Source organism: Gymnogyps californianus, chromosome Z (genome assembly GCF_018139145.2).
Source record: "Gymnogyps californianus isolate 813 chromosome Z, ASM1813914v2, whole genome shotgun sequence".
In the NCBI taxonomy this organism is placed as follows: domain Eukaryota; kingdom Metazoa; phylum Chordata; class Aves; order Accipitriformes; family Cathartidae; genus Gymnogyps; species Gymnogyps californianus.
The window spans coordinates 662,501-675,105 of record NC_059500.1 but is presented as its reverse complement, the minus strand read 5'-3'; the positions used below and the strand labels follow the sequence as shown (position 1 = coordinate 675,105).

At 38.7% G+C, this 12,605-nt stretch overlaps 1 protein-coding gene across 1 annotated transcript in view; it reads right to left on the bottom strand.

Annotated features, from left to right (window-relative positions):
* Positions 1 to 234: 234 nt before the first annotated feature.
* PCSK1 (proprotein convertase subtilisin/kexin type 1) overlaps positions 235 to 12,605 on the bottom strand; it is a 28,306-nt gene continuing 15,935 nt past the window's right edge. The window contains 8 exon segments of the mRNA XM_050912998.1: positions 235 to 597; positions 2,134 to 2,295; positions 4,137 to 4,245; positions 4,247 to 4,268; positions 6,279 to 6,436; positions 7,941 to 8,174; positions 9,166 to 9,266; positions 10,447 to 10,659. Coding sequence (XP_050768955.1) covers positions 235 to 597; positions 2,134 to 2,295; positions 4,137 to 4,245; positions 4,247 to 4,268; positions 6,279 to 6,436; positions 7,941 to 8,174; positions 9,166 to 9,266; positions 10,447 to 10,659 — 1,362 coding nt within the window.

The following is a 12,605-nucleotide window of genomic DNA, read 5'->3' as shown; positions in this document are numbered from 1 at the left end:
CAAATCTACTCTGGTGGTAATGAAGAAAGGCTTCGAAAAAAGCTATTACTAAAAAGCATCAGTTTACTGCCTTATCCTCCCACACCCGTTTTTCCCCTTCCTTGATATCTGTATTAAATATGAAGCAATCAAAGCAGCAATCACACAACTAGAGCATACAACAGACTTCTGAAAAAAACCTACAGGTGGGGTTGGGTGAATGAATATTTCCAACTCAGTGCCATACTCTCTAGTTTAGTTTCCTTCATTTATAATATCAACCAAGGCTTGCAGCAGTCTATCATCTCTATGCTTGTATGGTTTGGCATTGTAAAAAAGATCAACGTAGTCACTGTACAGACTTTCTTCTGAGTCTCTCAACTGGGAGGGCTTGTTTAATTTTTCAAGGGCTTGATAGAAGTGTTCATATGGAATATTTAACTTCTCACTTGCAGTCTTCTTTGGCAGTCGCTTCTGAGCCATCTGTCTGCTAAAAGCACTTTGCAGTAAATGTAGCATAGCCTCTGATGGGATTTTATCTTCTGCTTTGTCACTGCTACTACTGGTATCATCTGTGACTCTGGGTTTTTCACTCAGATTCTCCTGTGTGGTATGGTCCTAGAATACATATTAGCATAAAAAAGGTTAGGCGTCAATGAAAAACTGACTGGATTAAGATTTGCTCTGATCAGTGATTTCCATCTATGTGTGGGTAGATGCTATTTTTTCATTCAGGAGCCACTTAGCATCTAGAAAAGACCTCGACCATTATACACCAAAACAGACTATCAAAAGGACTATATTGTATAAAATATCAAATCCCCCCACAATGTAGGAAGTTATAAATTCAGATTCCACATTAGCAGGATACAACATGTCATTTTCTAGCAGAATTTGTCCCTGTCTTAAGAGATATTTCTGGTTGTACTATGGAAGACGGTTCCTCAGCAGTCTAAGTGAAGGAAATACATGCAGTGGTGATGGCAGCTCTGATTGTGCCACATACCCTTGTGAAAAGGACTGAACCGGTGCTTTCATATAACCTCCTCTGTAGGTGCTCTCACGTGAGAAAAGACAGTGAAGTATGGCTAACAGGTGGCCATGGCATGCATCTTGGGAACCTTGGAAGACTACTGCCAGATGCAGATGTACAGAGAAGTCAGAGAGAGGCATGATCTGGTTTCAGCAGTGTCTATTATGCCTCCCATACTGACACAGTAGTATGTGGCTGCACAGCTTCCTCATTTACACTAGGATTGTCTTTCTACCTGAACGCTCATTTTATCTTCAGTTGGTTTTTGCTATGTCCACCAATCTTCTCCGACAGTACCTCTTGAATTCACTTTTACTTTCTTCCAATTTATTTTCTTGCACATGGCTGACGCACCTGCGAACACTTACCTAAGGTATTTAAAAGCCATCATCATGTCTCCCTCAATATTCTCCTTCATAACCTGGCTGAGGAAGGTTAATCTCTCTATGGTTTATGGATGTCCTAATTACTTAATGGGGAGACAAACTGATGTGATGTGATTAATAAAGTATTCCGAAGATGTTGACATAATCAAGCATTGTGAAAATGTACAATACTACCATCCCATCCATCCAGAAACCCACTGTCACTCTCAGAAGCCTGGAGTATGTTTAAAGCACTCTACCTGAAAGGTAAAGAAGGGGTGACAAAGGAGCTAGCAGCAACAGATCCACTTAACCAAACCTTCTGAAGCAGTGAGTCCCTGATTTTTGTGATGTCTTTTTTTACTAACTTCCTTCCAAACTCCCTGGAAGCACTCCAGCAGGCAAAGTTCCTTCTGGATGCAACACTTGTTCTCACTAGAATTACATAAATTTAGTGTGTCTGTCAGAGGCGTCTTCCTCCCTCCTTGTGCCACTCACCTCCATCAGCTATTGAGCTCACTGCTTTAGTAGCAATATCCTCTTACCATCCTAAAACCCTTAGCTGTTGGCATATGAAAACAGAGACTAATAAAAATATCAGTTGTTGACATGGACAAAATTACTATACACAACTCAAAAGTGGTCAGGGGCTAGATGAAATGAATACTGAATGAATATGTGTCTTCTTACTAGGAAAAAATATCATTTTCTTATAAATTGAAAAATACCTAAGAAAAAAAATTAATGTAACACTACCTCTACAAAGTCTGTCATCTTCTCCACTCCTCTTCTGTCATTTTGCACAGCATTGTAGGATGTGTATACACGTGGCTGCTTCATATGTTCAGGCTGGGTAGTAGTGCCATGCAAAATCAATTTCCAATTTACAATCCTTCCTTCATTTTGTATTCTTCTGGACTAAAAGACAAGCATGGCATTAGCATAGGTTCTCAGAACATAAGAAGAGGAAACAGGACACTTGATCGTAAAGTAGATAGAAGTGACTAAAATAAATTATAAGGCTTTCAACATCTAGATTTAGACAATGATTTATAAGCACAAAAAGAGTGATATATTAGAGACAGGATATATCAGAAAGTGGGATTTAATACAATGGCTTAACTACTCCAAATATTCACATTTTGATGCAACATATTAATTAATCATGTAAGAATCAATGGAATTTTGTCATAACACAGAATGCTAAAAATTACTGAAGTATTATTTTGTGGTTTTATTATTTGTTCACTAAGCCATTCCTTGGCAATTTCCTCACAAAGTTACCATTGAAACAGTAATTTGGAATAATATTCTATAGTGCTGTACAACAACAATCTGAAACACAGCATGTGGAAGTGAGCAACAAACTTTGTTGCTTTGTCCATTAGTTTTGGTGGCAGTATTTAAATAGTAGAAAGTGGAAGAGACAAGTACAGAGAACACTGAAACTTTATTTTACCAAAGCTTCTTTCAGAATTTCTGCTCAGTTATTTAATGACTGATGATAGCTGCTGAAGCTCTTCTTTTCTAATAGAAGTCTATACCAAAGTTTACATACACAACTTACATGACAACTAAATTATGAGTAACTCTGCATGGGAATCTGTGATTTCAGTTAGGGTCATTAATATGAAAACTTATTTCAGGAATCACAAAACCCTACAAGCTGAGGAAAGAGTGCATTACCTCTTGAGGACAAAAAGCTTGGTTTATTGTAAGTTTCAGGAACCTCTCACTTGAAAATGGAAAACGAGAGATAATTACAAACAAAATGCTCTTCTTAACTTTGTTCCAAAAAATGCATTATATTAATTACAAAGAGCAGGATATCTGTAACCATGGGGTTATCTATAAGCCTGCAGTATTAACACTACACTGTTGATAATAATATTTGCTTCTACTGCCTTGTCCATCTGCTTAGTACTTGACATTATCCTCCTGTTTACAATTTGAGGCCAATAGGGGTTGGAGGCTCAGTGTCTGATAGGAAGCATTCAGTTTCTGGCAGGATCTGACCCCTAATGACAAGCTTATTAACAGGCAACTTCAATGAAATTCTCCAGAGATGAGTGCGCTTGATCACTCTCTCTTTGAAGAGAATGATTTTTCAGTTGCCTATCAAGCAGCTTTATTCTGGTGTCTCGCTGTTGTAATCCATATCCCCAGGTGGCTTTAGTAAACTTATTTATTTCATATCTGTAGACTTCTTGGCTTTAATCCTTAAACGTTGTTCAGCAGTAATTACTCTCAGAAAGAAATTAGGGAAAGGTATACATCAGAATAGCTCTCTGAGGTCACCAGAAATTCATTAATTCAAAAGGTTTGAGTTAATGAAAATTACGCATATGCACCAAGAGAAGACTACATCTATCCTGTGTTCTTTTCTGCAGAAAAACCTAATTTGCAGTTAATCATATGTTAATTCGATTACATATTTCACTCCATGAATCACAGAAAATTATATTAAGTGATTTCTTTCAGTGACATATAATGTGTGAAAAACACAGGCATGAAATTTTTTTGACAGGTACATGTCAGCGAAATGAGGATGATGCTTTGCATTTATGTAAAGAACAAGAAAATCTGACCCTATCTTTTTTCTTTAATCTTTAATCCAAATGGATATTTAGTTTAAATAAACTCTTGTTGTAGCTTGCTTAATGAGAAGACTCAGTATTCAACATGCTTGGTAGTGGTTAGTGATCGTTTCATCTGTGTTAGCTTCCAAACATAGCTAATTAACATACAGACATACTTACCACATCAGTAATTCTTAAAACCCAGGTGCCTGTTGGATTCTCTCCCCATGTGTGAACAGACATGAAGTCCCAGTTTTTAAAGCCATTGGGAGATTTATCTCTCTCTCTCAGCCAGTAAGACAGTGCTGGTCCCTGTGTTAGTGCAAGATCAACAGTAGTGACTGTTCATACACACCCGCTTTTACTTTTCACATTGCTCAGCTTGCACACTATCTAGTGCATAGGTAACCTGGAAAATACACTATTTAACAGTGGCTTGTAGAATGGGAAACATGCTATTTCTGATCAGTGGTTCCTTTAATTATTTTCACAGCAGTATTTAAGAGCATAAAAACTATCATATTAGGTCACACTAAAAAGGTACACCTTGCTTAGAGTTCAATTTCTAACACAAAAAAGTAGTGGGTGCACATAAAGAAGCATAAGAAACAGAGGTCAGACACAAGCAGTCTTTTCCACTGATGAACAGTTCAGGAGACTTCTGAGAGAGAAGTTCTGAAGGCAAACCAGCTCATGCAGTATTGTGAACCCAAAGCCTTACCCTGAATTCATCACTGTATTTTTTTTTTGGTGAGTGGAGGTAATGTGTTACAGCCTGGAAATCCAACAGGGTGAAAAGCATTTGCATTGTTATGATTATTACAAAAATGCTGCAGTTCACAAAGTATTTCTGCAGCAGAAGAGATTCTACTGCACAGTAGGAAATTTGTTGTGCTTGTTTGCATCTAAGGAGAGAGCAAGGGAGCTATATTTACATAATAAGGAGCAGAGAAGCCCCAGGGAGCCTGATCACAAGCTATAAAAATATTTAAAGGTAACACCATAAGCATAGAAAAGGAATGACATACATTTGGTAGTACTGTTTTGCAGGAAAGTGGAAAAACAGCAAGAACCAAGGGAAAAACAGTTTAACCATGAAGGCAACATGATACTACAGTGGAGGCAGCAGCACTTGACTATTGCCACCTCAGCTAAACCCACAGAAATACATACAAAGATGAAGAACATACTACTGTCGTCAGTCTTTCAAAAAGGGGTGTTTTTCTAAGATGAAGCCATGCTTCCTACATATTAGCACCAGAACAGTGTCTTGGGAGGGAAATACTTCTATAAAAGTAGAATGAGAGCTACTGTTGCTGTCATCTCCATGATGTACTTACAGACAGTCCATATATTTACTCCCAAAGTAGAACTTACCTAAGACGGAATTAAATTTGAAAATACCACCAAGATTCAAGGGTAAAACACCTCACAGTAACATCGCTCCCATAAGGCAAAAGGTAAACTCAGAAAAGGAAGAATTAAGGTTAGGCTTAAAAGGAATCCCACACAAGGTAGGGTTTGGAAATATACTGCACATACAGTATCTTAACCCTGCTCTCTAGTGAGGTCCTGCAACAATGATATGAACAAGGCTCTAGTGGTTTATTTTCTGTGAAGTATTGGATTAGCCTTTAGTATCAGTAAATTAGATCAGCCTGATGTTTAAATTCATATCTGAAAGCTTGACTTTTTTTTCTAATAATACCAGTTGATCTAACAGATCTTACTCTCTACAAAGTTGTTTACACTCATTCTCCTTTCTATTTTTTTTTCTCCTTATGGTGTTATTTCAGGGCATTGTCAAGATAGCTTGCCACATTCTAGCACATTTAGTATAGCTGTACTAAAGTGCCTAACAGAGACACTGTGTTTTTAAATACAGCAATGGGAAGACACAGTTACATGAAACCGACAGAGTCAGATTTCCTCAGTTTTCCATTAGTTTGTTAAATCACAGTAAGGCTGATAAGCACTATTGAAGTATAATTTGTTGTCTGCCAGGAACTGTGTTTCTATAGGTCCTGTTGCCAGAACGAAAATGTATTAGAAACAGTGCCTTCATTTTCTGAAGTACGATTTTCAAACCTCTTCTCACAAAAATAACCCAGAACATGCGAAGGCTGAAAAGGGGTTTCAGAGAACCAGTTCTCTAGTTCCCAGGATGCTTTGTCCTCACCCTCTCCTGTTGGAGGTCACTAGATTTGTCTAACGATATATTTAGCTCTTTTTAAACCACTGAAGAACACAGAGGTGGTTTTTAATGAAATAAATGTTACACACTACGGCAACACAAACAAAGCATGTCTTTGCCTCCTGTACCTGATGGAGATACCAGAGTGACATGAAGATCACCTCTACGGGAATACTCAATCGTTGCCTCAAGCTGCACATGCTCCAGAGATGCAATGGAGTTTTCTTGACCCTCACAGGCTTTTGTGGGAATTTCAATGATGACTTCCTCATTTGCTCTTAATAATCTGGCAAAATTACAGGAGTTCTTTGATTACTCACAGAAACTTTTGATTCTGGATCATTATGTGAAGTGCAAATGACACATTTAACACCCATTTCAGAATGATGAGAAAGGAAGAAGTAAAGACGAATTCTACATTTATTATTTCTTTGAATGCTCCAGGGAAGTTCTGGAAGCACAGATACTACTGAAGTGGACCAAGTGATAGGCACTGCATAAGACAGACTCGTGCAACACACTCTGGAAGCAAGTAAGCAAGTTTGATAATTAAGGGTTTCTGTCAACACTTTGTCCCACAGAGACTACAAAAAAACAGTCTTTGCAGGCAGCTACATCACACGACTGTATCAGACTTACACTTACTTGCCTCATTCAAATATCCAGAAGAGCTGTTATCATGGAGTTGAAATATTGCAGCAGGCACAGCCGTTTTAACCCTTTGTGGTCAATGCCATCTCAAGGAAAAAAGCTAACATATTCTGTACATTCTCTGAACAGAAGGCTACCGTGCATAGCTTTCTCTGCACAATTTCCATTACTTCTAATGAGAATGGGACATCTAAATCTCCACATAAATAATTCTAAATTCAGAATCATGGGATCTTTGTTTTTATAATGTAACATAGAGGACTGCAATAAAAATACATAAGCAGCAAGTATTACATACATCACTACTGGATCAACATTCTGTGGAAAGGAGAGAGCTCATAAAAGCAAATTGATAGTAAAATAGCATAAATAATAAGGTTACCAAGCAATGACACTCCAAAACACTGTAATATGTTTCTACAGACAGATTTTTGGTGCACTCACACAGTGTAATTTCAATCTTTGAAACAGCTGTATTTTTCTAGACAACAGATCCGTAAGTGAACAAGTGGAGACAAAAACCATCTCGATATCCTTACTGATTAACCAGCTTAGTGACTAATTATAACTTACCTGTATGTTGAGCTCAGTCTGGGCTCACTATGCTGGGAGCACTTGTGAATGTGGCTGGTAAGTCTTTTCAGTGAGCCTTTGAGACACTTGTGTTTCATAAGAGATGTGCTACAGATGTGACTAAAGCTCAATATATCACCTTGATTTCAACATATACTATGCATGTCACAGGAGAATAATTGCTGAGACTGATTACAGACATTTTTTTTTTTAAATCCCTAGGGGACTTTGGTATCTTTTTATTCATCTTCTGATAGCGGTCTAAACATTCGTATCTTATCTGATCGGGTTCAATCTCACAGTATCATCCATCCATACGCTGGCTGCACAAGCAGACATAATAATCTTATTCTTTGTTAAGGTCTCATGCTAGTAATTTCCATCAGTCTTACACTAAAAAAAGCAAGCAAACAAACACTCCTTGCCTGCCCCTGAGGAATACACTAAGGCAAACCCAAAGGAATCAAAAGAAATCTCTTTGGTTCAGAGCAATCTGTGCAGAATACTATCCTTCAGGCTTTACTAAGATAGACATAAGCTTAGTTACCGCTAATGCAAATTCTTACCTTGGTTCAAAGCTTTTGTCTTTGACAATACACTCTCTCTTTTCTGGTACGCCTTTCCATCTTTTGGGATCAGCTAAATCTACCAACGCATTGGCATTGAGTAGTCCAAACCCAAATCGGCTGTTGACCATCAGTCCTGCTCCATTCTTTTTCCATCCTGGATTTCCAGCCAGTGGATCGTATTCTGAGGTCCACACTACCAAGTGCTGCATATCCCTCCATGTTAGATTTGGGCTGTTGAGAAAATGTTCCTGGTTAATTGTTTCAGGATCTATCTGTCATTTTTCTCTCAATTATTAGTCTGCAACAGAACACACTTCAAATGTATATGGCATCCCATTATTTTAAAATTTAGAGCATGTCGCATGCTTATCCTCACAATACTTCCCCAGGTAGGCAAGATTTCTGTGTAAATGAAGAATGGGTGCCTAGCAAGATTAGAGTCCCATTCTTCAAAATTATTCAGGCATTTAAAGTTAACTAGCAAAACTAGTATTTCCCACCAGTCTTTATGGAACCCGGACTTTGAAAATTCGCTGGGTATTTGGTTCTATCTGTGATTAACTCTGCCCTTTAAAATATGGCCCTAAGTATCTTGGCTTATGTCATCAAAGGAGTATGCCATAGAAAATGGAGCTGAACCTACACCACTCAAGTACTAAGCCTACGCCCTAATGCCTGAAGTGTTTTCTGTGAAAAAGCCATGGTCCTGTCCTGTCCTGTTCTTTCTTACCCTCTGAAAGTCATACTTTCTGACTACCAGCCCTACAGGATCTGAACCTGCCTGCTCCCTGCCTGCTCTGACAGTCAAGCTTGAGTACCTTCCATTTTATGTCTCATCATTGGCAGTAAAGGTTCTGTAAATTGACTAAAGACTTAATTTAAACTCCAGCAACCTATTGTCTTCAAATTATGTTCTCCTGATACCTGTGCAGCCTCATTGCTTTTAAGTGCAATTGACCAGAACTCAGTAAACACTCGTTGCCAATGCACAAAATGGACTAAAATTCCCCGGTCATCACGTTTTACTTAGGTTGGTTCTGCTTTGCTAGGAAGGTGTTGAGGCAAGCAGCTGCTTATTTTAGTCATCAGGCTGGGCAGGTCTGACTGACAAAAAGTGGAGCTGCAGCATGAGATGGTGCCACTTCAAACAGACAACATTTCGGGGAAGATGGTGGGGTGGCTAAGAGAGCAGAGTTTCAAAGGTAATTGTGTAACATCTTACTTTGCTTCCAGTGCTAGAGCAAAAATTCCTGCTGCCAGTGGTGCAGATGCAGAGGTCCCAGTGTGAGTCTCCGTACATTCATTGTGAAGATCAGCACTTGTCTGACAGAAAACAAAAAAAAAAATAGATTGCATGAATAAATAGTTGTAAATACAGTCGTATTCACACTCACCAACATAACCATGTATCCTTTACTTGGTGCGTATTAATACATTGCTAACCAGCAGAAAAAGTGATGGATGTTTAAATCCGTTCATATTTCAATCCATTCTTTTTACTTCTACTATAATTTTTGTATCAAAACGCTTTGTGTTGGAACAAAATACTCCCACACTGAATATCTTATTTTATTCTAAGGTTTCACAATAAGTGTTTCAGGCTTACTGGTGAATCATAAAAACAGATCATTGTGTTGGGCCTAGAACATTTAAAATTACTGCTTGCTAGAAAATTACTCATAGGATTTGTATTGGTGTTCTGCTCCCTCTTCAGCAGAAGAACTATAATTTGCAATGAAACATGTTTTATTTGGAAATTAAATACCAAACTCATCTGCCCATGTATCTACATCTCGGCTATGAAGAGAAGCCACTTAGGAAGGACTGATCTCCTAGCTAACTTGGAATGACATTGTTTTAATCACCATCAATGTAGTTTATTGTAAAATTAGCATCCACCAGGGCTGAACAGAAATTATAGGTACTTCAACATTATTTTATCACAGCAATTTTCTTCAGTACAAGTTATTTCTTGCACAGTTAATGAAGGCACGCAGGCTGATATGCCTGCTTGCTGAGTACCTTCTACAGGTTTGGAAGCACTAATGTTGCTGTCGTAAGTGCGAACTCAGGGGCTGACAATCTTACAAAAGCTAATGGCAAAGTATACCAGAGGTACTGACTCATATGGTACACTAACTTCACAGGTTCTTTTTCCTTTTACTCTAAATCTCTCCTCATCTGCCCCTTCTGAAGAATGGGACCATTTCAAACTTCACACAGAGACCTCTGTGATACACAAACAGCAGACAAATTCAGCATGCTGATTTAATTGCATTGACACAATGATTTTGTTTAGCCATTGCTTTACAGTAGAAGATGTTCCAGGAATACAATCACTTTTTGGATTACAAATCCCTCAGTGTTGCAAGGCAAAAGCACTAAGCATGTAACACATAACTTAAAGCAGGCATTTGAAACCAAGCATTTAAGAGCTCTCACTTGTTATTTGCATATATAATACATTTCTATCTTTGTTCTGAATCTGGTAAAAACAACCTACAATTCTTTGGTCAGTATAATCCCCACTGCTGTATGCTGTGGCCAGAGTTGAAGAGCACTTCTCGGCATACCAGGGAGAAAGGCCTTGCTGAGAAGCACTGCTAATGGAGATAGTGTAGATACTATCAGTGTAACCGTCACAGTCACAGTTGTCACCCTGACGGCCTCCATTCCCAGAAGCCCATACGAAAATGGAGCCTTTCCCATTTCGGCCCTAGAGAAAATGGAAATGAGTGGTTATCAAAGAGCTTTCAGTCTCTGTAACGTATTCTTAACAACTCCTCCCCCCCCAGAAGCCTAATGTAGGAAACATTTTCAGGTAGAAAAAGACAGTTTTCCATAAGCACTGTAGAAGACAGAGACAGAAGAAACCAGCTACTTTAGGTGTCCTACTTCACACCCTGCAGTATATCTCTTAGTTTGACTGGTCTAGGTTTAGTGTTCCAGGCACAGCGACCTTCCTCAGAATAGGTTTTTAAGTTAAAAACAGAGCCTGTGCTCAACAGGTAAGTTTTCCCAAATGCTGATGTTTTCGTCCTGAACATTTCCAGGAAAAATGCCCATTTTTTTTTAAGAAATAGCAAGTTTATCAGGGGTTATGTCACTTGCCTTTCCTGTAATCACAGAGGTATGGCTAAGCAGTATGAATGATGTACAAGATACGACTTTTCCACTAATTTATTTTTTGTAAGGAAGCCTTTTGCAGTTGGCATTCACTTGCTGAAACACAGTGAACCAGCAAGCACACGTGACTGAAAACCCTCCCTTCTCTTACAGATCTGTGGGCCAGCACCCCCCCGTCTCCAGACGTAACCACGTTCATTCCCTGCTCGGGTCTCCAGTGTGTAACGAGGGAGCAGCAGCTAACAACTGATGCTGGCAGCTGACAGCATGTAAGCCATCACAGCTATCATAGAGGAAACACGTATCACCCTATCCAGTCTTAAGCTGTGCTAGTCCTTCAGAGGAAAAAAACATCCATTTCGTGTGAAGAGCAAAAGTTCATATGTTGTTCATTATTCATATGTGTACATTCACTGGAAATAGCAGTTGAAATATAGATTTTTATCATCGCACTCAGATGAGATTTGCAGTTATTCATGCAAGTGCTAAGACATTTGCAGCACTTAAAACATGAAAAATAAAGAAAAGTAAGCTGTACTCTGTGATACAACTGTTAAAATGTGAAGGACAAGCCATGTCAATCACAGAAAATGAGATAGTACCTTCCTTAGAGAATAAAGGCTGCAGTCCAGAAAAGCACTGGTATATGTAAACACTTGCTTTGATTTCACTTAGAGTGCTATTAACGCCTCTTAAATGCTTAAGGCTAAGCATACGCTTAAGTGCTTTACCAGGCCAGCAATGAAGGCATCAGGGATGAAAGCTGCTGGCAACCCCAACTCTGGCTGCTTTAAGCAGAATGGAGACCATCCAGATCCTTGCAAAAGGAAGCCTGACAAATGAATGGGTGAATTTGCTCCCCTTGTGAAATAAAACAAGTTGTAAAAAAAAAGATACATTCTTCACCAAACAACTTGCTTTTTCAGAGTAAGACCACTGAACATTGGTTCCTTAATTACTGCCTTTAATTCTCCCTCTTCTCTTGCTGCCTACCTATGGACTTAGATCTCTGTTTATCACCAGCCCACTCCTCTCGGTCTCCATTCTTCCCTCAGAGTATGTTTGTCAGCTGTCAGACTCTTCTTTCTTCTTCTCTCCTTCTGTCTGCTAATGTTAACTGCCCTTTTTCCAAAATCCTTTCTCTTTGCTTCTGTCCTTCAAGCTTTCCTCCATTTCTCTACTCTCCCATCTCTGATTCAGTCTTCCTCTCTGTATTAGTACCTGTCCATCTTTAGATATCTTTTCACCTCACTAGCAAGAGCAAGAGTAGTTTATTAATACATCCCCAGTAGCTCTCAGTTTGCACCCTACTTATCACCCAACCAGATCTGAAGAGGGTAACATAGAAAAGAACTGTAAAAACATTGTTTCCAATACTCTTCATCATGCATTTTTACTATCTTCATTTTAATTGGATCATGATACACACCAATTTATAAACTAATGCAATTAACACAATACAAGCCCATCCACAGGGTGCTAAAATAGATCACTATTTCAGACAGCAAAATATTCACAAAGCAGAAATTTTGTATT